The 25,158-nt window shown below is 44.6% G+C and overlaps 1 protein-coding gene across 1 annotated transcript in view; it reads left to right on the forward strand.

The window, feature by feature from the left end:
• The window catches only part of WDR36 (WD repeat domain 36), a 146,838-nt gene that overhangs the window by 20,448 nt on the left and 101,232 nt on the right, over positions 1-25,158 (forward strand). The window contains exons 3-6 of the mRNA XM_030193467.1: positions 909-1,009; positions 2,373-2,490; positions 12,993-13,125; positions 23,691-23,745. Of these exons, the coding sequence (XP_030049327.1) occupies positions 909-1,009; positions 2,373-2,490; positions 12,993-13,125; positions 23,691-23,745 (407 nt within the window). The remainder of the gene's footprint in view (positions 1-908; positions 1,010-2,372; positions 2,491-12,992; positions 13,126-23,690; positions 23,746-25,158) is intronic.

Below are 25,158 nucleotides of genomic sequence, written 5' to 3' on the forward strand. Positions count from 1 at the left end.
CAGGCACATCAGCAAAGCTGCCGTCGGGGCGGGCTTCCTTCTCTGCCTGTGTCCCGCCCTCGTGTGACGTAACGTCGGCGAGGGCGGGTCAAAGGCAGAGAAGGAAGTCCGACGGCAGCTTTGCTGATGTGCCTGCTGTTGCGTGCTGATGTAAGTTTACAGTGCTGCTCGGGCCGGGTGGAGGGGCGGCAGCAACTCCGGGGGAGGGGGGGGGAGTGGTTCCGATGTCTGCAGCATGCCAGTAGAGACTTCCCTCTCTGTCCCGCCCCCGTATTGAAGCGGGGGCGGGGCAGAGAGGGAAGTCTCTACTGCGCATTTGCGAGTGAGTACGGTCACTCGCCGTTTATATGTTTGATAGGCAAATGAATCTTTGAGAAGGTTGTACCAAAACTAGATTGAAATGGAAAACTTGAGTCCATCAACATGAGCAACTCGGGATCCTCCACAATCCACATTCCCAGAAAGTGTCGTCATATCTGTTGAAGAGGCCCCTTCAAAAGTATGAAAATGAATGTTAGCAGCGAGTGACTTTTCTGAAATAATACTTCCTCTGATGGCTATTGTTAATGAACTGGACAGTTATTTATGTTAGAGTAATGCAGATGACATTGTCCTGAGTTTTAAACAGTGACCGACAAGATGGTCAGGAGCACCCCTGCTTGGCTAATGAAAATACTGAACATTCCAGGCTGCACGATACCCTTAAGGGGCAAATTACTTGGAACAGACTTTCTCTTTCTCTTGTCTATTGGTAGGTGGACATAACCCATTAGTCTGGATTGGTCTGGTAAGACTAAGGGAAAGAAAATTATCAAGCAAGACATAATTTTGCATTTGTGTTAGCTGCAGAATTATGCCCCATAATGCTGTTACCTTAACAGTGAATTATCTTCTATTTTTACTTACAGGCAATGCGGTCCCAGAAGACATCATGTGTTTGGCAGCAGATAGAATGCTGGTCTTTGTTTCACATGGGAAACATCTCAAAGCTTTTGCCCGCAACAAGGAGGTTTTTATCTAGTTCATTACTGATTATTGTTCATGCAAAAGATATTGAGAGTAATTCTCAAAAGGTTATGTAAGGTTAGGTGCCAAATGTTGCACGCTAAGCGCAGGTTCTATAGCAGCAATTACACTTGTAATTACTGATACAGTATACTAGTTTAAGTCCACACTAGCTAAATGGCTGGTGCAAATGTTCATGCCTAATTGCTTTGACATATACACACAAACCAGGACTTGTAGCCACCAACTCAGAGAGAGTGCTTGAAACAGTTCACACCAGTATAATATAATAGAAATTTTTGTGTATGTAGAGTACCCTCAGATATTTACCACTATTACTGCAGTCAATAATGCTGCTACAAAGTGGCATAGCACTTCTTTCATCGGGTAACTCTAACAAATTTTTTGGGATGAGCAACATATGCTCATTTTTTCATGCTTCCAAATCACTTCAGTGCTATAAAATCGCTTATCACTTTTAAAAATATATATACTAGATGAAAACTGTGCACTTATCTTGACAAATTCTTGCCTCGCTGACAGAACTATCTTGCCACGCTGAAACATTTCATCAATTGCCTTCCCCTGAAACCGCCCGACTCCGCGGGGTTTCAATCACTTTCCTAGAACCCATGTGTATAAGTGCTAGGCATGCCCCTTGGAAATTGAAGAGAAGCAGACCAATTATATGTAATCGTACAGTTTGTTCACTATGTGTACGCCTTCTCTTCAGTTTCCACATTGGGTATTGCCTTGTTGCCATTTACCTTATTTTTATCAGACCCACCCATGCGCTTCCCAAGTTCATGCCTCCCTTTCGGTTGTGCACAATAAATTTTTGCGCTCACAACTTTTTTAGAATCCTGACTCAGGGAGTTGTGTGTAACTGCAAATTGGTGCCAATTTGCACCAATTAGAGCCTATTGCTTATTACCAATTAGCTCATTATTAGATTAAGTTTATTGCATAACTACCACTATTCTATAACTTGTGCACACAACTTTGCACACTATGGACTAGATTCAGTAAATAGTGCTCAAAATTTAGCACTGAAAAAATCAGTGTTGAACGGCATTCTAAAAAGGGCACTCTGGGATGGGTGCTTTTTATAGAATAGCGCATTGCGAGAGGATTTACACCAACCGAAACCAGGTATAAATCCTGGTTAAGCGCGGATCCCCATTATTCTATAATACTGTGTGCACCTTTAGTGAATGTCCCTGACCCGTCTGTGCTCCTCCCATGGCCATGCCCCTGTTTGAGTTGCATGCGGATCTTTATAGAATAGTGACTAGTAAGATGCGTGTGCAAATACTAATTTATATTTCTTAGTCCAATATGTGAAAAAAAATGTGTTTTGCTTGCAGGTAGTTCATACCTATGAGGGTCACAATGCAGAGATTCATCTTATTCAGCCCTTTGGTGATCATGTGATCTCTGTGGATCATGATAACATCCTTATTATTTGGGATGTACAATCAGAAGGTAAGGTAGTAAAAATAACTGCATTTTTCAGGTACAAGAAAAGTTTGAAATTTTACCTCCATCTTACAGTAACATAGTGGATGATGGCAGAAGGTCACCAGGCTCATCCGCTCTGCCTACACATTCAAGGGTACAACCCAACTTCCAGCCACAAGGTTTGACTGTCCTTATCCAGGATAAGTCAAGTCCTTATCCTGGGTAAGTCAACACAGAAGCTCCCTTGCTAGTCTTTCCTTCACCCCGTTTTTCTCATATCAGACCTCAAAGCTCTGAAACACTGAATAGCCAGCAGTACTAGTGTGACTGCTGCCCAAGTACAGCCTCCTAGGTCCACTGAGAAGCCCTTCCAGATAGACCAGGCTACTTATTTGCTCTCCGTCTTCTAATTACTACAGTACCTGTGACTTGCCAGGCAAACCTAGCTGCTAGTTTGATTCTATCATCACAGCTAACCGTCTGGGTCTTCTCTGTAGCCTGCCAGGCAGAGCCAGTATGTGAGCATCTACACTACTGTACAAAATCAAGGGCAAAAGAGAAAACCTTGCACGTTGACCTCCTGTCATTCTGCCTAACTCCGTTTCAGTGCCAGCCCTTTAATTCCTGGATGCAAAGATAACAAGTATATCTTACAAGCCATGGGTTTGGAATCAAAATAAATGTAATACAGATACCCATGGTAGTGAAGGTTTACAGTTCATTTCCATAATAAAATCTTTGCCTTTACTGGAGAAAGGAGTTCTGAAATTGTAAACTGAAAATGCCCCTAATGGGATTAAATAGAGAGTGAATGCAGGACACACTCCTCTTGGGTGTAGTTTCCTGTTGGCAGTTGTGAATTGCATTCTTAAAATAAACCATAGGTGAAAATATATTGTACAAAAATAGAAATGCTGGAGCTCATTATCTTTTGCAGAATGGACAGTTTTTACACTGTGTTGTAACAAATTTATAGCAACTGAGCTTATTACAGAAAGCGCGGGGTACAAATGTAAAAAAAAAAAAAGTTAACAGCAATGCAGGCTATTTCTCCAGGGGCTCTCATTTATCAAACATATAAATGGCAAGTGACCGACTCACCTGCAAATACGCAGTACAGCCCGAACGTTGAGACGTCAAAAGTCCAAGCCCCGCCTCCAACAGCTCCAGAACCAGAAAGGAGGAGTCAGAGGTGGGGCGAGGGGCGGAGAGTACACTAAACAGCCCGAACGTATGTGGAGAGAAGGACGGGGCATGGGAATCGGAGGGGGAAGGAGGAACGAATGAAGCCCCCCCTCCCCGACGTTGCCGATGCCGCTGCTCCCGCCTCCTGTCACAGTAACACCTATACAACACGGCCGGGACCACAATCAAGTCAAGTGCAACGGGATAACAAATACGCTGCGCGTGACACATGCGAGAGGTTCGCCAACCCACGCGACTCTTCCATTCATACTTCCACAGCCGGCCAGCGCCCCGCCTTCCTCTCCTGATTGGCGGAGCCCCGAGGAGAGGAGCCATGGTGACGGTGACGTTTCACCCCAAGAGGCGTGGCCCCGGACGCGGACATCGAGTGCTGCGGTTTCGGGGGAGGAGCCATGGCGGCGGTGATGACGTTTCACCCCGAGAGGCGTGGCCCTGGACGCGGACATCGAGTGCTGCGGTTTCGGGAGGGCATGGGAGAGAGCGGGTTGGTGGGGGGGGAGGCCAGGGGAGAGAGGGCTGCTGGACATGGGGGGAGGGCAGGGGAGAGAGGAGGGTTGGTGGACAGGAGGGGGGAGGCCAGGGAAGAGAGGGCTGCAGGACATGGGGGGAGGGCAGGGGAGAGAACACGGTTAATGGATGGGGGGGAGCCCATAGAAAAAAAAACTCGCCCGTTTTAACGGGCTTAACGGCTAGTAGGTCATATAACCAGCAATTAAACAGCAGTGTCACTTGGGGGAAAATTCTATACAAAAAAAATCTAAAATTCTACACAGTGTTTATACAAAATTCTGCATGCTTTATTTATAATTCTTTTATGCTGAATTCCCCCATAAAAAGACCTGAACCCTTTGGCTTGAATCTGTTCCCCTTCCTCTCAGCAGATACAGCCCTCAGCTTTCTCTCTCTGTTCCCTAGTTATTGCCCCCCCTCCCCGGCTTTCTTTCCCTCCCTACTCTCCAGCAAGACCCCTAACCCTCTGCCCCTCCCTCAGCTCTCTAACTCCTAGCAAAATCCCCAGTATTCTTTCCCTAAACTCTCTTCTTTTTGCTATCCTCCCCTCCCTCCCCATTATTCTCACTTCCCAGGAACACCCTCCCAGCTTGCTATGTCCCCCCCCCCCTCCCCCCGAGCAAACCCTTCTCAGCATTCTCTCCCTCTGTCCACCAGAAAAAAAACAGCCTGCCCTTTACCTCCACAGGGTCCCCTTGCCCCTGACGCAGCAAACCCCTCTCAGGATGCTCTTGTTTCCTCTCTTCCTCCACTGAAAAAAACCCTCAACATGCTCTCTCCCCCCTTCCCTTCACCACAACCGCATTCCAGAGAAAACCCTCAGCATGCTTTCTCCTATGAGAACACCCCCACCTGCCAGAAGAAAAACTTAACGTACTTTACCCCTTCAGCAGTTGCTGCTGTTCCTGCTTTATTCAGTTACCAATGCATAGCAAAGAGGAGAAGAAGAGCAGCTGCTCATTGCGCTGCATTTTCCTCCTCTGGTGTCAGAGAGCTAATTTGAACCGTGCGGCTGTACAGTCTCCTGACAATTCAAGGCCCAGGGTATCGGAGAAGGAGGATGGGGGTCAGGCAAGTAACCACTCTCCTCCTCCTCCTGCTGTGCATTGGTAGGTGTATGGAGCAGGGATGACTGCAATTGTGTTGCAGAGGTAGAGAGAGTCTGGTGAGTGTTCTTTCTGGTTCTGGCGTGGGGGGAGGAGAGAGAGAACCACAGAGGGCTTTGCAGGCGCAAGGTGGGGAGGACAGATTCCAGCTGCTGCTCTCTGTGCTGCTGACCTTTTGCCTCTGAGGAATTCTGCGCAACTGCATAATAAGAATTTTGCACAGAATTCCCCCAGGAGTATAATGGGTTCATGGCACCTCTCACACAACACTGTTTTATAATTCTAGTCAACATTTTGCATTGCATAAAATAAGTGAAAGGATGCAGGTGTTTCAATCATTACAAACTACTTTCTCCCCTGTTATGACAGACTCAACAGTCTACACCATCCCCTCTGATTTCAGCTCAAGCACATAGCTTTCTCTGGACATCATTTAATTTACCATCCTTATATTCTGTAGCTACATCACTTGCTAAAATGAACCTTTCTATCTACTCCATTGACCATTTTCCTTCTGATTGGATGAAACTACTCTCCCTTGGTCTTCTGCTGTTTGCGCACCATATTTTGACTAATGGTCTGTAGGTACTGTACCATCTGCTATTGTCAGTCCTGTACTGAAGCAGGCTTCACTAGATCCCATTGTTCCAGCAAACTTATCATCCAGTTTTTAATTTACAGTTTCTCTCAAAATTAACTGAGTTTGTCTTCTCACAGCTACAATATCATATTGATTCAGTAAATGCTCTACACCCCTGTCAGATGAGCTTCCTTTCTGGTTTCAGCACTGAGACAATGCTTACATCCTTTTTCAGTGAGTGGAGTGGAGGAGTAGCCTAGTGGTTAGTGCAGAGGACTTTGATCCTGGGGGAACTGAGTTCGATTCTCACTACAGCTCCTTGTGACTCTGGGCAAGTCACTTAACCCTCCATTGCCCCAGGTACAAATAAGTACCTGTATATACTATGTAAACCACCTTGAATGTAGTTGCAAAAACCACAGAAAGGCAGTATATCATTCAATTTCCCTTTCCACAGTAAATAAGATGGTGTTTTCATAGCTTTTGCGGTATCATTAGATCTCTCTGCAGCATTTGACCTGGTCAGTCACACACTGTTACTTCATTGTCTCTGTATAGGTGTTGCAGGTTCTGTTCTTGACTGGTTTACCTCTTTCCTGCAAAACCCTTCCTTCCAAGTTCTCATGTCATCATCTCTGTCCAGTATATACCCTCACCTGTGGAGTACTTCAGTGCTCCATCCTTTCCATAACATTATTCAGTCTTTTCCTTAGCTCTTTGGCTACACTTATACAGAGACACATGGCATCAGTACCTGTGAAGGGTGTTGCAGTTTGGCTTCACAATCACCATCTTGCTTTAAAGCCTAGGCAGAATGATCACCTGCTGGCTCACCGGTCATTCTGCTTTAGAGGATCTTAGTCCCACTTTCTTTGATTTGCCTGTATCACTAGTCGATTCTTTCCATTATTTGGGAGTAATTCTCGATTCTAGGCACTCAGTCTCATCAGTTTTATGTACAGGTTTCTTAATTCTGCTGCTGCAACTGTGGTCAGTCCACAGCTACTTGGACAGCGAGTCACTACATATACTTCATGCTTTTATTACATCTTGCCTTGACTACTGTAATACTGTTTATGCCGGAATCCCAAAACACGTGTTAGAAACTGAAAACCTTACGGAACATGGCAGCCCTTATCCTATGCTATGCTAAATGGTGACATCATGCTACACCATTGCTTCTTCGATTACATTAGTTACCCATTGAATTCAGAATCAAATTTAAAATATTGACACCCATATAGAGCCCTACATGCTGGCATTACCACCTTTCTATCTTCCCTCACCATTCCTTAGACTCCCACTCGTTTTCTTCAGTCTTTAAATGACTATAGATTGGTACTTCCTGGCCCTTCCAGAGCTTGTTGAGAATCTAGTGTTAAGTAGTAGTAGTACAAAGCACAGTATGTTCTTTACTTCTGGTGTTGTTACTCTGTAACTCTGGTGTGTTTATCGCTGTATGTGCTGAACCTTCTTATGTACAGTTCATATCAGTCTTTAAAACTTTTTTTCAGATTGCTTTTTTCTAATTAAGTGATGGAGGGAGTTAAGTAGTCCTCTGCTATGTCTATTTATTTTTTTTGCTGCATAACCTCACTGTCAGTTGGATGAGTGCAGAGTTCCTGACGTAGAATCAAGAACGATGGGTTGAATGTATGTTCTGTATGTTTGCCTTCTCTCCTATTTATTTATTTTGACATTTATACCCCACATTATCCTGAAAAAATTCAGTGTGGCTAACAATAAGTAAACAGCAGACAAGGTTTACAAAGCCATAAACAAAATATCAGATATAGAACATTGATGGCCTTTTGCAATGTAAGATACTCCATCAATGGATAAAAACCTCTCAAAGAGGAGAGTTTTCAGTCTCTTATGAAATACCAAGTGTCACGAAATGCCTAGTTGCCTGGGGCTACCTCACGACCACTTGGAAGGTCTATTCCCAGCACAGCTCAGGCCCTCCTTTACCTGCTGCTTGTGCTCTGAACTAGCACCCTCCTCGCACCAACTGGGTCCCAACTGCTTCTGGGCGAGTCTCCCACTGTCGGGTTATTCGCCAGTGATTTCTAGGACAATGGAGCTACACTCCCAGAGGTCTCACAGTTCCTAGAAAGCACCCAGAGAATCAAAAACACAAACCACCAGGATTCTTAGTCAGTCCAGATGAGCAGAGGCAGTAAACTAAAGAAGGTTTATTGTCATGAAAAATATTGAACATTGAACTATAAAAACAGATGGAACAAAAGCAGCACATAATAGCAGGTAACTGAATATGGATCAATTATAAACTATATAAACATTTTATCACTACCTGAATAGTGCCTGGAAAGTACAGGAAATATAGCTGCTCACAAGTTACAGAATATAAATGATCACAGAGTCTCAGTAGAGAGGTCTTTCTCCCTTTTCTTCCAAACTGAGACTGACAAATGACCTCACAGTTAGGTGGGAAAAAGAAAACGGTCACTTCTGGTATAGCTTTAAAAAGAAAAACAAAATAATTGCCATCTGCTGGCCAACCAGGAGAAACACATATCAGCAAAACAACCAGGATAAATACATGTCATCGGCAAAACAATACAGTTCATAGGCTCAGAAACCCACTGCTTCGTCACACCAAGTAATCAGGCTGACCCTTGTTTACCATTGGCAGTGAATTCCAGCACTTAGCACCCTGGCATCTAAAGTCAGCAGAGTAAACTGACTGATAACACACCCTCTTGCATTCTGGAAGATGAAGTCTAAGGTGGTCACTATAACCAGAGGTTATATTGTATAGTGGAATAGTTATTAAGGGCTGCATATAATCCGGTGTCATTCCATATAATATTTGAAATACAAAAACACATAATTTAAAAATAATTCTGGCTTTTAATGGGCAACCAGTGTGGCTTGCATAATAATGGAGTGGTTCTATCAAAACGCAATACCTTGAAGACAAGCCTAGCTGCAGTATTTGGGCCATTTGTAGCCTTTTTAGGATGCCCTCCTTATATCCAGCATAGATGGAATTGCAGTAGTTGAACTGAGTTAAAACCGGGGATTAAACTAGCAGTCTAAAGATGTCTGGTGAGAAATAAAATCTGATTCTCCTCATCTTCCAAAGAGTCCTGAATGATTTTTTCACTACTGAGGAAACCTGAGGCTCGAACATATTAAGTTCCTTTCGCTCTTTTAATTTTATTTTATGCCTTGTAAACTGCCTTGACATGTTCGACATATAAGGCAGTATATTAAGCCTAAATAAATGACAAATGATCTGTATGACGTCAGAGCTTAGAGCAGGGCAGTAGGCATCCGTGTGCCATACTGGTGGACTTCTGCTGTCAGGTCCCCGTGTCTGGTGTAGGATCTCTACTTTCCCTCTCACTCTGCAGGAGTGCTACAATACCACAATCTATATGGGGTAGTATGGAGATACTTGGAGCGATACTTCAGGCTCTTGTTTTTTGCCCATCCCACTATGCTCTTGTTTAGGAAGGAAGCGCAATGAAGAGAGGAGCTACATGGGGCCCAGAGTGCTGCTCGCTCTTTTCTGTACAGCCCAATACAGATGCTGACTTTGTAGCAGCCGTTTGGCATGCAGGCTAGATGAAGAAAAGGGAAGGAATGTAAGGAAAGGTGGCTTGAAGAAGAACATGGGGTTGGGGAGAGAAGTGAAAGAATAGAACATTGCAGGATAAAATAAGAGGCAGAACATGAGTGAGTGGAACACAGAACTGTATGGGGAGTGGCAGGTTTGTGAACCCTATAGTACTGGCAGAAAGTCCCCACTTTGAGCCTGGCTTTTCTGCTTACCCGGTCAGTTAAGGATGCTGCGGAGAAGTTATGGTCATCACTTAAGGAGGGCGCTTACTGCTTGGATGATCACAGGGTTTCTTTGGGATTTTGATATTCATTGGGATGATGCCCTAATCTGGTTCCCTATTGGATTTCCATTCACTTATAACTTTATAAATGTTTCAACATAGCACTGGGTGAAGATTTGATCTTCAGTTGCCCTATAACTTTGCTTCTTTTTCTGGACTGCTCACAGGCATCAAAGGGGCACACGTCACAGTTACAGTTCTTTTAAATGCAGATGAGCACTGAAAAATGACCTCTCACAGGGTGGTTTCAGTGACCATGTTCACAACAATCCCTTCTTGCCTTGCCACAATGTCTACCAGACCCATTCCTTGTAGTTCCCACTCTCAGCTCTGGCAAGCACTCCTTACCCTCTCTTCCCTTACATTTCTAAAGAGGTATCATTTTAGTTTCTATCCAGCTTTTAAAGGCACCTCCTGTACCACACAAAAGATCAAACTATGCAGCCAGTGACCTTCAATTTCCTGCTCATTGAACCAGGGTGAAAAATTTGAACCAAAATGTGGCCACCCACATATATTTTCATCCAATCTTCCAAGAGACTATCCAAGCGACAGTGCCTCTCTATTCCTGCAGAGTTTCTCCTAGTCCAGAGACTAGTATTCCCTGGCTCCATCAATGCTTGGGATGGGAAGTATCCCCTGAGAATGCCTGTGAGTTAACAAGGATGCAGATTTCACTCACTTGCTTAATACTGCTCCACTGGGAGAGGTCCCACAAGGGTGAAGTTTCCTATTGAGGGGGGGGGGGGGGGGGGGGGGGAGACTTGGTTTCATCTTCAGAGGGGATGATCTGACTTAGCTGTAGACATGAATCTATAGTGAAGGCCATTATAAAATAGGCATCTTTCTGGACTTTTCATATAGACACCCTGTTCTAAAATTACCCCAAAGGGGACAGTTCTATAACAACCAGGCAACCTCAGGGCATGTGGTAGAAGACTATTGTATAAAGGAAAATAGGCTCCTGCTCTGCTTTATAGAATACTAGTAAAAAAGGCCCGTTTCCGAAACCAATGAAACGGGCGCTAGCATGTGGCTTTTTTGTGTGTGTGTGTGTGTATGTGTCACAGAGTTATTTTGTGTGTGTGTGAGTGTGTGAGGGTGCGGTGTGTGTGCAGGTTGTTGATGTGTGCCTTTTTTTTGTTTTGTTTTTTGCTTGGGGGTTGTGGGATGTGCTGTGCTGGCAAAGTGGGTTGGATTGGTGTGTGGCTTTGAGGGTGTGTTTCTGTTGTATTGTGTGTGTGTGGTTTTGTCTGTCATGGAGGTTTGTGGAGGGGGGTCTTTCTGTTGGTGAAATGTAAATGTGGTTGTAGGGGGGTCAGCCTTTGCTGAGTGGTGGTTTTTTTTTTTTTGTGTTGTGCTGAGGCAGCAGTGTTGTTTTAGATGGGCGGAAGGTAGAGGAGCACGTTCTTTGTCTGTCGGTATTTTTTGGCCGTTTCAGGGCTGCTGTAGGGAGGGGAATGCTGGAAGAGAAATGTGCTGTTGGAAGCGGCGCCATCTTTTTCCATTGGGCTGGGGTTCTGGGCATCCTGGAGGTGGGTGACGGCTTGCCTGAGGATGGGGATGGTTGTTTTAAGTTGGCGGAAGGGAGAAGAGCACGGTCTCGGGCCATTGGGGGGTGATCCGGTATGTTTGGTCCATTTCAGGCCGGCTGCAGGGGAATGCCGTCTTTTTCCGGGTGCTCGGGGAATCCCCGAGGTGGGAGACAGCTTGCCTGAGGCTGGGGATGGTTGGGCACGTCCTTGGCTGCTTCGGCAAAAGGGGAAGAGGAAGGGGGTGGGGAGTTACCTGCAGCCGCCTGAGAAACCATGTATTCTTTGTTTGTTTTGTATTATTAGTTTGCATTTCTGTTGAAGAAAGAGTGGATGCCTTTCGAATGATGGAGGTGGTGCGTCGGTGTGTGGTTGTTTCGTTAGTTTGGCAGCCAGTCTCCAGTGATTCCTAGGCAGGGAAGGAGTACTCCTCCCCCTTCCTTGGTCGCTGTTTGCTGCTGGCTGGGTCGCGGGTAATCCTTTCAGCTGGGCCGCAGCTTGTCCTGTTCGCCCACGTCCCGGGCACGTTGTTTTCCGGCTCCTCCGACTCCATGTCAAGCTATCCCAAATATAGTCTTTGCTATAGGCCCTCTGGCACTCTTCAGTACTGGCATTAAGCATTTAAAAATTTCTCTTCCCCCTCCCCCCCCCCCCCCCCCCCCCCGGTCTATTTTTGCACATACCCACAGCAGGAATATTCTTCTCTCGTTCCAGCGGTGGTTCTGTGCTCTCCGTGCTGCACAGGTAATGAGCCATTCTGCTGGGGAATGCTCCTCCCTTATTGTCACGTAGTTTCCTCTGATTGGTCCGTCTTGTGTTGCCTGGGAACGGTATTGTGATGGTCCTTTGTGTTTCAGAATGTTGAGGGTGTTTTTTCTGATTGGTCTGTCATGCGAGGGCGGGGCAGAGAGACATGGTCAGTGTTGTGGCCTCACCACCATGAATCCATGAACCCTTCAGGGAGTGATTGAGTGACTTCAGAACGTTGTCTTCAGAACGTTGAGGGTGAGTTTTATTATAGTAGACTAGCTTAATTGGGTAAGGATGATCACTTATACCAGCCATGGAGCTGATATATATGTTAGCACCTAAGTGCTGCAAATATCTGCCCAAGTTCTGCCCCTTGCAGATGCACACTATGGGGCTCATTTTCAAAGCCCTTAGCCTTCCAAATTTCCATAGAAACCTATGGAACTTTGGAAGGTTAAGTGCTTTGAAAATATGCCTCTATGTAAGTTAAATGAGTATTTTCCGAATATCTGTTAGGCAGCGTGCTGGTATATACATGTGTAAGAGTGGGCACAGGCCACCTTCAAATCCGGGCTAAAGACCTACCTGTTTGATGCTGCTTTTGACTCCTAACTTGTCACTTTCTCGTAACCTTTATCTTGTCTTCCTCTCTTCAATAGTCCCTTTCCCTATGTGTTCTTCTGTCTGTCCTACCCTTATCCCTTATTGGTCCTGTCTGTCTGTCCTGATTTAGATTATAAGCTCTTTTGAGCAGGGACTGTCTTTTCTTCATGTTCAATTGTGAAGTGCTGCGTACGACTGGTAGCGCTATAGAAATGATTTATAGTAGTAGTATATGCTACTATTTTAAACATTTACATTCGTAACATGCACCTAAATGTTGGCATCTAGCTTATAGAATTGCCAAGATAATGTGTAAGAAATTTCTGTCCGGTAAACTGTCATAACCAAATCAATTTTATATTTGCAGAAGAATATCTACAATTGAATTTTGATAAGAAAGTGTTTACCGTCTCTGCAATTATGCATCCTAGTACGTACCTGAATAAAATTCTGCTTGGTGGTCAGCAAGGAAGCCTGCAATTGTGGAATGTAAAGTCCAAGTAAGAAATCTTTTTAATTCTTAATGAGTTGAACCTAGCCCAGCAGAGATCATTTACAGAAATTTGTGATCATGTGAGGCTATTGATAAAGCTGGGGAATGTATAATGGTTTCTGGAGATAAGAGGATAATATCAGTTCAAAGCAATTCTGAAAACTCATTTATTTGTTTTGGTATTTCCTGACTATTGCTAGGTCCAGGGTGCAGTAGTCGACTGCTTTCTTTTTGTTTGTTCTCCTTCTCTCCCTTTCTTCTCATCTCCTGTTTCTCTTTCCTGTATGTTATGTAATTCATTTCATGCTCCTTTTTGTTTCGAATTGTACACTGCTTTGAATTTAAAGTGAAAGGCAATATATCAAATACCAACTAAACTAGCATAGAAATGCAACTCTGTTCTGCTGAGTGACAAAGCCTGTAGATTCTGCCATACACAGAAATAAAATTATGCCATTGTTATATCCATGCCTGCCATACTACAGAATACAAGTGCCATACCAAATTGTTTTAAGCATCTTTCCTGATATTACCATTTTGGCAAGATGCTCCTAAATTATGGTATAAGTACTAGATCCTGTTAAGGATATAATGACATTATGTACACCACATGAACTAATTAAAACGCATAGGGGCAGTGTCTACAAATGGGTAAATATTGTGCATAAAAAAAAGAGAAAAACCTCCGCAAGCAATCCCAAAAGAACCCAAAAATTGGAGGCTGCCAAAGGACGAAGACTGAAGCCCAGGTCCAAAGTATAGATCTTTACTAACAAAATGACCCAACCTGACTGTGTTTCGGCGTGATGCCTGTCTCAGGGGTACTATAGTGTAAGAACATTGATAATAAAGTATAAAGAAATGTGACCCATTTAGAGGCTCATTTTAATGCAGATAGACTTACAAAGTAACATAGGTTACTGTGTAACTTTGTAAATCTGTGTGCTTTGAAAATGAGCACCTTAATAGAAAATGAATAAATACAGTAAACGTGATATGTAAAACAAACCCCATATGTAAAAGGGATGGGATTTGATATCCCGCCTTTCTGTGGTTACAGTCAGTGGTTTATATATTATATACAGATATTTATTTTTGACCCTGGGACAATAGAGGGTTTAGTGAGTTACCCAGAGTCACAAGAAGCAGCAGTGGGAATCAAACCTTGGTCTCGGGCCACTGGACTAACAATTGGGCACTCTTCCACTCATGGAAACTATTATTGCTGACCTTAGAGTCAAAAATACTTTACGCAGTGACAATGTTATATATGGTGATGTACCTGCAATAAAGAGGGAGCAAAATAAAAGGATAAAAAGGATGCAAGATGTGAAAAGAGACCCAATAACAGGGGGGGGGGGGGGGGGGGGGGGGGAGGAGTCAAGATGGTGCTGATTAAGCAGTATATCTGCTCTGTCTCTGAGCTCAGAGGTTTGCAGGAGCAACAATTGTTAAGTGCAAAGGAAGACCCCGGACTTACCCCTCTGAATCCTGTGGTACTTTGGCCCTGGTGCAGCAGAAAATTTTGAGCTTTGTGTTTTCTGCTCTAGCTTTGGGTGGGGGTTTCTCTGGAAGGAGGCCCCAGAGCATGGTGTCTTTGACGTGACCAATAATGTCCTGAGGCGCCTCTTCGACCCGGAAGTGATAGTGTTCAGTTCTTGCAGGAGAGGCCGGCAATTGCTGAAGTTGCTGGTGCGACTAAACCTGAAGTTGGGGCATAGATGCATACCTCCTTTGCTGCAGAGGGGAAGCTTCCCATGAGGTTGGTGAAGGTGTGGGATGGCTTCTATCTGCTTAAATTTGGCCATTGGCAGCTAGAAAGAGCCTCCAGTTATGTGGAGATGAGAATGAGACCGGAGAAAGTCACTTTGTAAGAATTGTGCAATGCTTTCACCCCATGTCCCCAGTCCTGTTTAAAAAGATAAGTTTTCAAATTAGCCTTAAGAGAGGTTAAGGAAAATTTACTGTGGAGGTAAATAGGAAGTGAGTTCCAGATGGAAGGAAAAAGAAAAAAAAAAGTGTTTCTGGTTGATTCGTAGTGTGCATTTTTTTGGGCTGGGTGAACAAGTCGGTGATCGTTGATAGAACGGCAAAGCCTGGAAGAAGCTTAGAGGATAGCTAAACATGAGAGAGAGTCTAGGAGACCAAGTCTTGGGGCTTTGAAAGTGAGAAGTGCAATCATGTATGCAATTGTTTAGCAACAGGGAAGGAGCTGTTTTTTTCAAACTCAGGCAACCAGTTCCTGAGAAAGATATTAAGAAATTTGAGCTAGATTTGTCAGCTATGAAAGAAGTTACAAGGAACATTAGTTAAATATTGTGTTCCATAGCGACCCACAGATGAATCCAGAGACTTGTGGGTTGTGTCCCTCTACCAGCAGGTGGAGATAGAGAGAACCTCCGAGGTTTGATATATGTGGACCTGTGCAGCCAAGTAAACTTCAGTATTCTGTCTATCTAGCAGGTGTAGGGACATATCTGTGCAGCTCTGGTTTGATCTGGCTACTGGTGTCCTTTGGGCCTAGTTTTGTACAGTCAGGGGTTGAGTGGCTGTTTGTAGCTTCTGGTGTACACCTGGTGGTGCCAGGTCCTTCCAGGTCTTCCCCTACCTTTCCTCCATCGCCCGGGGCTGTGAGCTGATCGGGTGTTGCCTTTCTCTCCTGAGTGAAAAGGTAAGCGTCTCTTTAAGAGACTTTGTTTTTGTTTAATCGTATGGAGAAGCTAGATGGGCTGCTGAGTCTGTTTGAGGGGCAGGTGTTTGTGGAGCATGTCAGTGCCTTCTGAAATGGCTAAGCGCTGCTTCCGGTGTGGGGGCCGGAGAGCAGCGTTGGGGGAGTGTGAGTCGTGCCGCCGTCAGCCCACAGCGGGTGTTCAGCGCGATGGGAGTTCCCCTCGGGCGTCTGGTGAGTTTGAAGCGCAGGGGATAGTTTTGGCGGTTTCATCGGGGCAGTTAGTTCAGTGCGCATTGGCGGGCGCCATTTTTTCCTCTCAGGTGCGACCAGCTCGCACGTGGCGGTTGACAGACAGGAGGAGGCACAGCACGCTTCTGTGGCACAGGCTCCGATGGAGGAAAACAATTTAGAGGGATTTTGTTTTATTAATGCACAATGCCTTTCTTCTGAAGAAATCAGGAGCTTCTCTTCAGGCAGCCCCGTCTCTTCCTCAGTAAACTTCGGTTGCTGCAGCCTCTCAGTGTTTCCTGCCAAAACATCCCCGGGTGGAGATCTTTTGGATCCTGAGGAGCTATCTGACACAGATGGCCTGGTTTTGTCTCCGGGCTGTCCCTCAGAATCATTGGATTTGGCAGATGAGGTCACCCTGCTTTCTGAGGAGGCGGATGACCCGACGGCTGCCCGCCTTTTTCGCAGGGAAGAACTTCCATCCTTGATTAATTAGGGCTTTCGAGGTTTTGGCCATTTCCCCCCTGAATCGTCAGGGGGAACAGGTCCAGTACCCTCTATTATGTCTGGCACCAAATGCCCACCTCGTTCCTTTCACGTGGATGAGGCCATAAAAATCCTTATTTCGGCGCAGTGGGATACAGCGGGACAGTGGGCTTAAGGTTGCTAGAGCTACGCGCTGCCTGCTGCTGACTTAGACTTGCTGAACGTTCCTACGGTGGATTCATTAATCACAGCGGTCACTAAGAAAACCACTCTCCCTGTGGAGGGTGACATGGCACTCAAGGACCCTCAAGATCGTAAGTTGGAGACTTGAAGCTGGCCTTTGAAGTAGCGGCCCTTTCCTTGCAAGCTTCAGTTTGTGGCTCCTATGTGGCGTGGGCATGCTTTATCGTGGGTACAGAAAGCCTCCTCTCTGGAGGACTTTGTGGCTGTTTTGCCAGCTTTAGAGTCCGGTTTAGCCTTCCTTGCGGATCTTCTTTATGATCTTTTGAGGGCTTCGGCGAAGGAGGTTTCCCTAGCGGTTACCGCACGTCGCTGGCTGCAGATGTGACCTGTAAATCACGGCTGGCAAGGCTTCCTTTTAGGGGAAAGCTTTTGTTTGGGACAGACCTAGAACAGATTGTGAAGGACCTCGGTGACTCTAAGGGCCAGCGCCTCCCGGAGGACAGGTCCAAATTTGCGCGACTAACGGGACCTAGACCTAAGTTTAGGGATACACGCAGTTACTGTCCAGGTTGCGGGGCCTCTTTTCAGAGAGCAAGGCCTTTTCAGAGACTTCAGCTCTTTCGAGGTGAGAGGCAGGCCTTCCTTTCCGGGAACAGAAACCAGCCCGCAGCCAGGTCCGCCCAATGATGGGGCCCTGGTCCATCTCTAGCCGGTTATTGGGGGCAGGCTGTCCCTATTCCTGGTGGAGTGGACCAGGGTAACATCCAACGGATGGGTCTTGGAGGTTATCAGAGACGGCTACACGTTGGAATTGGCTCGTCCGATAGTAGACTAGTTTCTGGGATCTCCTTGCAAATCTCCCGCCAAGGTGCGGGCAGTTTGTCACACCCTCCTCAACTTACGATGACTGGGAGCCATCCAGTCTGTACCCCCAGCAGAAAGAGGGTGCGGTCGATACTCCATTTATTTTGTGGTGCCAAAAAAGGGCGGTTCTTGGTGACCCATCATAGATCTCAAGTGCGTCAACAGGTCCTTACGAGTTCGGTATTTCTGCATGGAAACCCTCCGCTTGGTAATCGCAGTGGTACAGCCAGGGGCGTTTTTGACGTCTCTCAATCTCAGAGGCCTATTTACACATTCCAATTTGGCCTCCCCACGGGCGTTTTCTTTGCTTTGCAGTGCTTGGTTGTCATTTTCAATTCAAAGCGATGCCCTTCGGCCTAGCCACAGCACCTCGGCCAATCTCAGAAAGGAAGGGATTCAAGTCTATCCTTGTCTAGACGACTGGCTTGTGCGGGCGTCTTCTTTCGAGGAGAGTCGACGGGCAACTGACAGAGTGGTCGGGTTGCTTCAATTGCTTGGTTGGGTGATCAACTTGCCGAAGTGCAGCCTTATGTCCTCCCAGACGCTGGAATACCTGGGAGTGTGCTTCGATACCTGAACAGGTTTGGTTTCTCTTCCTTCAGCTCGAGCACAGCAGTTGTAGGGTCAGTTACGAGCTCTGTTCCAAACTCCGAACCTGCGGGTTTGGGACTGTGTACAAGTTCTGGGTTTCATGGCCTCCACCTTGGATGTCATAAAGTGGGCCAGAGCTCACATGTCTCCTCTCTCTGAGGATTAAGAGGTACGGGTACCTTGTTTGACCCGTCTGCACACAATCATGCATTGGTGGTTCATTCAAAAGAATCTGGTGTCAGGTATTCCTCTGCAAACCCCGGAATGGAAGATTGTGACCACGGATGCATCGCTGTCTGGTTGGGGGGCTCATTGCCTCCAACAGACGGCCCAGGGCATTTGGACCTCGATGGAGGTATCTTGGTCCATCAACCGCTTGGAGTTGCAGGCGATTCATCTGGCCCTCCGTGCGTTTGTCTCTTCTCCATGGTTGTCTAGTTCCAGTTCTCTTGGACAATGCGATGGCGGTCACCTACGTGAACCGTCGGGGGGGGGGGGGGGGGCACCAGGAGTGCACCACTAGCGTGCGAGGCGGCCCTGATCTGCCATTGGGCAGAGACTCATCTCACTCTTTTGACGGCGGCTCATAGCGGGGTCACCGAATGTGCGAGCGGACTTTCTCAGTCGCCACCAGTTGGAGCCTGGGGAGTGGACACTTCCCCTCTGGCCTTCGATCACATAGCTGCCCGTTGGGGGATTCCGGTGATGGACTTAATGGCCACCGCATTCAATGCGAAGGTTCCTCGTTTCTTCAGCAGGAGAAGAGAGCTGGGCTCAGAAGGCATCGATGCTCTTCTACAACCTTGGCCCAGGGGCCTGCTGTATGCCTTTCCCCCATGGCCTATGGTGAGCAGGTTACTGACTCGCATTGCCAGTCATCCCGGTCGAGTGATCCTTGTGGCCCCATATTGGCCCAGACATCCCTGGTACGCGGATATGGTCAAGCTCCTGTTCAATTGTCCTCTCCGGCTCCAGGCGCACTACTGTCTCTTGCTGCAGGGACCAGTCATGATGGAGAATCCCTCCCCCTTTGGTCTTATGGCCTGGACTCTTGAAAGGGCGAAGTTGAGAAGGAAAGGGTATCCGGACGCGCTTATCGCTACGATACTTCAGGCTCGGAAAAGATCCACCTCAATAGCTTATGCTAGGGTGTGGCATACCTTCGATTTGTGGTGTGCGAGTTCGGGATTGTCAGTGACTTCGGCTTCGGTATCGGTTATCCTCGCATTTCTTCCAGAGGGTGTACAGAAATCATTCTCGTTGAGTTCTCTTAAGGTGCAGGTGGCAGCTCTGGCATGTTTTTACAGGCCAGCTTCAGGGGGCGTCGTTCGCCTCCCATCCGGATGTGGTTCGTTTTTTGAGCGGCGTAAATTGGTTGCGTCCTCCGCATGTGCCAGTTCTGCCATCCTGGAACCTTAATCTAGTTCTCAAAGCACTTCAGCGTCCTCCTTTCGAACCCTTATCGGAGATTACAGTTAAGGATCTTACCTTGAAGGCGATTTTCCTAATAGCCATTACTTCGGCTCGGAGAATTTCAGAGTTACAGGCTCTTTCGTGCAGAGACCCCTTCCTGCATTTTACGGAGGCGGGGGTATAGATTAGGACAGTTCCTTCGTTTTTGGGGCAGTCTCTGCATTTGCCGACTTTTCGCTGGGAAGCTTACCCCGAGCAATTCCGGGCTCTTCACTGCCTCGACTGTCAGACTCTTCTCAGGTATTTGGAGGTGACAAATGAATTTCGTCTTTCTGACCATCTCTTCATCCTTTTTGGGTCATATGGCTTCCAAGGCCACCATAGCCCGTTGGGTGCGGGAGGCCATCACTTCGGCCTACGAGGCATTGGGCAAGCAAGCCCCTGCACAAATTTTGCTCATTCTACACGAGCTCAGGCTTCCTACTACTACTACTACTACTACTACTACTATTTAGCATTTCTATAGCGCTACAAAGCATACGCAGTGCTGCACAAACATAGAAGAAAGACAGTCCCTGCTCAAAGAGCTTACAATCTAGTAGACAAAAAATAAAGCAAACAAATCAATTAATGTGTAGAGGAAAGAGGAGAGGAGGGTAGGTGGAGGCGAGTGGATACAAGTGGTTACGAGTCAAAAATAATGTTAAAGAGGTGGGCTTTCAATCTATATTTAAAGCAGGGACTGTCTTCTATGTTTGTGCAGCGCTGCGTACGCCTTGTACCGCTATAGAAATGCTAAATAGTAGTAGTAGTAGATTTAAAGATGGTCAAGGATGGGGCAAGACGTAGGGGCTCAGGACGTCTATTCCAGGCATAGGGCGCAGCAAGACAGAAGGAGCGAAGTCCCGTTTGGTTTCTCTGGAAGATATCTACAGAGCCACTACATGGGCTTCGGTCCATACGTTCACTCGTCATTATCGGGTGGATGTGGCAGCTCGGCAGGATGCGATGTTTGGTTCGTTGGTGATTTCTGCCGGGTTGGGGGTGTCCCGCCCTACTTGAGGACTGCTTGGGTACATCCCATAAGTCTCTGGATTGATCTGTGGGATGCTGTGGAAGGAAAAATTAATTCTTACCTGATAATTTTCTTTCCATTAGTCCCAACAGATCAATCCAGAGGCCCCCCACTGGATTTACTGTCTGCGGTTTTGTTTCGGTTGGTTAGTTTTTTGGGTTTCATTGTTCTGAATGTTCCTTCGTTTGATTAAATAATAAAAACAAATACATTTGGAAGTGGTGGAAGTATGTTGGGCATTTGGTCTGACAATGTCAGGAGAGTTTTCTATTGTTTCCATTCCACTGCTTTGATATCGTTCATGCTGAGGTTTACTTGGCTGCACAGGTTCACGTATAGCAAACCTCAGAGGTTCTATCTCCACCTGCTGGTAGAGGGACACAACCCACAAGTCTCTGGATTGATCTGTTGGGACTAATGGAAAGAAAACTATCAGGTAAGAATTAATTTTTTCTAACACATAAGAAGCTAGAGACTTTGGAAAATTATGAAAGGTGGTTAAATCTGAGGTTCATTAATTTTCCTAAGTCTCGTGTTTTTCAGCAATGGATATGTTAAAGAAATATATTATGGAAATTCTTCAAGTCCCTAAAGAGACTATTCCACCAATAACTAGGGTTTATTATGTGGATTGGTAGGGAGCCCCTTCCAAGGAAGCAAGGAAATAACATTCATCAGATACTTTCAACCTTTCTGGGTATCTAGATGTTCTTGGCGAGTGGTATTTTCTGCCACGTTGATTGCTTTTTTTTGTGTGTGTGCTTTGGAGCCAGATTGTAATTGGCTGCTATTTTCGTTATAAGGAGGTTGAATTTCTGGCTCATAAAGTTCAAATATTTCCTAACCTTTGTAGAGCCACTCGGCTCAGGAGACAGGCCTTTTTGGCCTTAAAGACTGAACTTCTGGCTCTCTTTTTTTGGGAGGGGGGCGAGAAGAATGTGTTTTCTTCAGTTTCTGTGGTACTGAGGCAGTGGGCAGATTTTATAGCGCACAAAGATGACATCGGAAGCCGAGCTGCATCTCTTCGAGCTCCGTCCCTTCCACCTGCAGCCCTCCATTTCTATGCAGGTTAAATCTGGGCTTTTCTCCTTAATTCACTTAAAAGAAAAATGTTCAGCATTTTTATTGTAAAGTGCCTGTCCTGATAACACTAGTTTTAAATGCTGTTACGATTTTGTGCAGTAAAGCCTTTCTTTGATTCTGGTAGTTCATAAAATAAGACCCTTACTTCCTGGATCTTGCTTACAACTCTACTGCTCTGTGTTGCTTAGTCTGCTGCACAACACCTGGCCAGTAAGTCGCCATTATTCCTTTGTTTTTATCATTTAAGCCTTTTTACTTTTTATCGTCCTGAAGTCTTTGGAATTGCATTAGTTTTTAACTGGCTTTTTAACATATGCTACTACTTTTTATAGAGTATCGTTGCCTGACCATTTCAAGAAGGGACTTGTGCTTAGTTGTCTCTATATTGGTACTACTAGTTATCATTTCTATAGCAGTACTAGACGTATGCAGTTCTGTACACCGAACATGTAAGAGACGGTCTCTACTTGACAGAGCTTACAATCTAATCAAGACAAACAAGACAAATAAGAGATTAGTATGTACTGAACCTATGTTAGTCTTGTGTTCATAATTGTTCCATAAATATTTTAATTTAAATTAGGTGCACAAATATAATTTTTGTTGATGTAATATCTGTAAATTTGCTTCAGATTAAGCAACACACACTTGCACCATTTTGTAAGCATATTTGTGCATACTTTGAAGGTGGTTCCCTCACACTGAATGTGTCCATTTGTTTGTATTTTATACATCTGGTTGTTATTACATTCATAATTGATTCTTGTGATGTGTGTAATTTTTGAATTATTTTAATATATAATCATTTAATTTATGAATCTATCAGCATTTTAATTGTAAGTTGTACTATGTTGCAAATATATCCCCTGACGCAGCCTAGAAGTAGGCGAAATGTGGCCACATCAGGCAGTTTTATTAAAATATATTTTAATCTTTGATCCTGGTGATTTTACTATCCTCTTTTGCTCAAAAACATGAAGGCACACCTTGAAACTTTTGTCTCATGGGTAAATGTTCATAGATTAAAATTAAATCCCAGCAGATAGAAGCCATGTTCTAGGTTCCATCCTAAGAGTATGCACCCAAGAAAAAGATCTAGATGTTATCGTGGACAATACACTGAAGTCTTCTACTCGGTGTGTGGTGGTGGTGGCGGCGGCCAAAAAAGCAAACAGAATGCTAGGAATTATTAGGAAAGAAAGAGAAAAAATAAGACACAGAATATTATAATATCTCTGTATTGCTCCATGGTGTTATGTGCAGTTCTGGTCACCGTATCTTAAAGATACAGCAGAATTAGAAAAGGTTCAAAGAAGGGCAACCAAAATGATAAAGGGGATGGAACTCCTCTCATATGAGGAAAGGCTTAAGAGGTTAGGACTCTTCTGCTTGGAAAAGAGATGACTGGGGTGGGGGGGATATGATTGAGGTCTACAAAATACTAAGTGATGTAGAACGAGTAAATGTAATTCAAATTTTTATTCTTTCAGAAAGTACAAAGACTTTGGGGCCACTCAAGGAAGTTACATAGCACTACTTTTAAACCGAACAGGAAGAAATATTTTTTCACTCAATGAATAGTTAAGCTCTGGAACTTGTTGCCAGAGGATGTGGTGTCAGTAGTTGATGTATCTGGGGTTAAAAAAGGTTTGGACAAATTCCTAGAGGAAAAGTCCATTGTCTGCTATTGCGACAGAAATGGAGAAAGCCACTGCTGTCCCTGGGATCAATAGCATGATTGTTACTACTATTTGGGATTCTGTTAGGTACTTGTGACTTGAATTGGCTACTGTTGGAAGCAGGATATTGGGCTAGATGGACCATTGGTCTGACCCAGTATGGCTGCTGTTATGTTTTTATTCTCCTGATACTTTTTGTGCTAGATAGGTTTTGTTTATTTTTGTAATTTAACCACTGGTGTTTTTGAAAACAGGATGCTTTGCTATAAATTTCTAAAATCTTTTCTTCTTTTTGATAGTAAACTTTTATACACATGCCAAGGATGGGGCTCTGGTGTGACAGCACTTCAGCAGGTAAGTTCTGTACTGCCGTGAGAAGACATCTAGTACAAGTACTTTATAAATGTTACTCTAGACTGAGATTTACCCCCACAGCAGCTGCCACGCAGCAATGCTGACACTTCCCATTCACTTTGAATGGATTGTGTCTGCATTACCGAACTGGCAGCCGCTAGTGCGGCTTTGTAAAAGTAGGGGTTAGTTTGTTGCATCCTAGCTTAACTTGGTTGTATTGTGCTAACAAGACAACTTACATACAGTAGACAAGTGGGCTATTGATAGCAGTTTCATTCTTCACTGCATCTTTTTCATTGTTACTGTTTTAACCATTTAAAAAGAAGTGCAGTTTGTTAATGGCTTGGTTAGATAATTTTAAAAATTTGAAATATGTTCTTAATATAAAATAACTGCCGTATTGAGTCAGACCAAAGATTTGATTTAATCTTGGCATTTATATTCCACTTAACCATCAATTTCTATGTTGAGAATAATCAAAGTTGAAAACTCACATTATAATATAAAATAAGATTATACAGTAAAATTCTTTTCCATACAGTTAAAATAGTGGAAACAAATCTGTCAAGCCTAGTATCCTGTTTTGAACAGTGGTCAATCCAGGTCACAGGTATCTGACAAGATCCCAGAGAGTTCTCAGAGGATTATATACTTCTTTAAACATATCAAGCAGACATTTTTGAACATAATTTGAGTTGTGCAGATTTTTTTTTTCTTAATTATGTAGTTCCTGGTTCAACTAGACCAAAGTTTTGAAAAATCTTTAGGCCTTTTATTTCTCATGTGTTCATTTCATGGAAATATTTTATTCATTTAAAAATAATTTTGTGTGTTCCCCCCACCCCTTTTCACTAGTTGTTCTGCACAGCCAGATCAGAAGTGCTTGGAGAACAAAAATAGATGCCAGGTGGCAATCATTTGGTCCAGGCACTAGCCATGACTTTTTATTTCTACTGTCCCTCAACAGCTACTGAACAGTTTCTAGAGTGGTAGAGACCAAGCATGAACAGTATGATTTGTGAACAGGAATCCATGATCATTGAACTTGAATCAAGTTTGTTTTCTACTTATGGTTTGGCTTTTTTTTTTTAATTCCTAATTAGGGATTGTGATTTTTAGATTGAATGTAAATGGGTCACGGCATTTGAGAGAGAGAAGAATTTTGTGTGTGACGAATGGCTTATGTACCTGCAGGTGTACCCTAAAACTAATGTTTAGATTGGAGATTTTCCAGCAACATCAATGGTCTATGACAGCATCTAGAAAACTGAAACCTAAACAAATGCTGAATAAAAATATGGGTAAATTAAAAAGAACAGGTTTGGCTTTCTAAGGTGCCTACTGAACTTTGAAAGTAATTTTATAACAATTTGCCTAGGTTTGGAGGCTAAAATCCTGTGGGTAAACCAACAC

This window comes from Microcaecilia unicolor, chromosome 2 (assembly GCF_901765095.1).
Source record: "Microcaecilia unicolor chromosome 2, aMicUni1.1, whole genome shotgun sequence".
In the NCBI taxonomy this organism is placed as follows: domain Eukaryota; kingdom Metazoa; phylum Chordata; class Amphibia; order Gymnophiona; family Siphonopidae; genus Microcaecilia; species Microcaecilia unicolor.